This window comes from Morone saxatilis, unplaced genomic scaffold, assembly GCF_004916995.1.
Source record: "Morone saxatilis isolate NCDOM2014 unplaced genomic scaffold, NCSU_SB_2.0 Contig20, whole genome shotgun sequence".
In the NCBI taxonomy this organism is placed as follows: domain Eukaryota; kingdom Metazoa; phylum Chordata; class Actinopteri; family Moronidae; genus Morone; species Morone saxatilis.
This window is the reverse complement of record NW_023339763.1, coordinates 23307213-23309423: the sequence shown is the minus strand read 5'-3', so window position 1 is coordinate 23309423 and position 2211 is coordinate 23307213. Positions and strand designations below refer to the sequence as shown.

At 44.9% G+C, this 2211-nt stretch overlaps 1 protein-coding gene across 1 annotated transcript in view; it reads left to right on the top strand.

Moving 5' to 3' along the window:
- robo4 (roundabout, axon guidance receptor, homolog 4 (Drosophila)) overlaps positions 1 to 2211 on the top strand; it is a gene marked incomplete in the record, with an annotated part of 17154 nt that overhangs the window by 8257 nt on the left and 6686 nt on the right. Inside the window, 7 exon segments of the mRNA XM_035667128.1 lie at positions 248 to 363; positions 448 to 679; positions 803 to 924; positions 1099 to 1270; positions 1407 to 1604; positions 1731 to 1773; positions 2000 to 2112. Of these exon segments, the coding sequence (XP_035523021.1) occupies positions 248 to 363; positions 448 to 679; positions 803 to 924; positions 1099 to 1270; positions 1407 to 1604; positions 1731 to 1773; positions 2000 to 2112 (996 nt within the window).

Genomic DNA, 2211 nt, shown 5'->3' with positions numbered 1-2211 from the left:
GCTGAGTCCTTGTTGCAGCGGCCCAGGGTTCGAATCCGACCTGCGGGATGACACCTTTGCTGTGTGTCATCCTCTCTCTCTGTCCCCCTTTCCTGTCTATCTTCAACTGTTACTATCATAAAGGCAATAAAAGCCCCAAAAAATATATATTTTCGTGAGTCACATATATATGTTGGTTGTTTTTTGTTTTGTTTTTTACATAAAAAAATACATCTCAGATATAAATAAATTAAAGTTGTGTTTCCAGAGGCTGCCAGCACTAAACAGAAAGACCTCCACAAAGAGCTGTCAGCCCTGCGAGTTGCTCTGGAAAATGTCAGCATTGTGGCCCCTGGGTCAAACATATCTCAAGTACAATGGAAGGTATGAGCAAAGTAATTCAGAAAGTTTCAGAGAAAGCATGAAATATTTCAGGTGAACGATCTATGTTGTTTTCTCTCCTACCAGCTCCAGTCCCTCCCAGCCCAGCCTCATTACCTCAATGGCTTCGAGGTTCTCTATCGCTCCCTGCTGCCTGCCAGCTCGGACTGGGCAGCGAAGAAGGTGTCGCTGCCCAGCTTCCAGACTCAGGTGGGCCCCTTGAAGAGAGGCTACAAGTATGAGTTCAAAGTTCGTCCCTATGGCGGCAACTTGTACGGGAGGGAGAGCAACACCCGGCACCTCAGAGTCCCTGAGACGGGTGAGAACTGATTATCTGTGTTTTTTCTTTTTCTTTTTAATACTTATATGTGTGTCACTGAACTTAAGCATACATTACAACCATGTGTAGAAGACAATAGTAAATTTCACCCTCTTTTTACAGTGCCAAGTGCCTCCCCCCTGACTGTGTCCATAACAGTGAGCCACGAGCAGAATAACACCATCCATTTGAGCTGGGAGCCTCCTCCTCATGAAACCCACAATGGTCTCATACAGGGTTACCAGGTAAAGACTGGTTCCTGACACTCAGGTGTAGTGGTAGTAGTATTACTGTAGGTTCTCCGATCCCTCAAAATATATATCCCGACCTTAGACCATGAATGCAGTACTTTGATAAGCATTTGATAAAAGCAGCATCAACAATCCTAGCTCTCTTAAGGATGCAGACTGTTCTTCCAGGTGTGGTGTGTGGAGTCAGAGGAGCACCAGTACCAGAACTGGACAGTCGATAGTGGCCAACACAACCTCGACATCTCTGCCCTCAAACCAGGGAAACGATATTGGATCACCGTAGCAGCCATAAACGGAGCTGGAGTAGGAGTGCTGAGTGACCCGCATGGATTTGTCATCAGTGAGCAAAAGAGCACTTTGATTTTTGCATCAGGACAGTGTACAGATCAAATTCAGTCTGTGTCTTCAGTGTGTAAAGAAGAGAAGTTACCATGACTTCATTTCTGATTTCATCTGTTTTCTATTCATTTCTTCAGACCCACAAATAGATGTTCCCCCAGAATCAGACAGCCAAAGACGGGGTCTGTCCCAGGTCTTAGCCCTGCTTCAGGACCCAGTGTTTATCGGCAGCATTGGTGCCCTCTTGTGGTGCGGTTTGATAGTTGCAGCTGTCTGCCTCTTCAGACGCCACAGCAGGACAGGCCACCTGATACCAGGACATGGCAGGGCTAAAGGTCTGTCTCCACACAGGTTCAGGTTAAAACTGAATCTCAGTTATACCCGCAGGACTCCAAGTCTGTGGTTAAGTCATTTCAAAATAAGAGCTGTTCTGTATAACTCTGTTGATGCTTTTTTCTCAGGTTTGCACAGACTAGCCAGTGAAGATCTCATCATAAAACACAGGTAAAGTGTAGAGAATGGTGGAGAGAGTCTGGTGTTTACTAATATGGTGTAATGTATAGACAAATGAATAAATCCACCGATATAGCTAAATCTGGTTTTATGATACTTGATGTGTGAACCTGAGATTCATTTAAATCAATGTGAAGTACAGTAGAAGTAGTTAGTACTAAGGCATTAAAAAACATATTACTTTTCCTTTAAGTGTCATGTGCTGCTTCCTCTACAGGATGGCAGCTCCAGACTCCCCGTGGATGTCCGGAGGGTGGAGGCCTGCCTTCAGCCAGAAGTATCAGGACTTATGGGCCCAAGGTCAGAAACATCCAGGGATCAGGAGCACCAGTGAGTACTGATTGCAAATTGGAACAGATGACAGAGTATTAACGTGACTAATTTCTGCCTAAATTGGTGGTCTAGTACTTAATACACATGATAAACTGG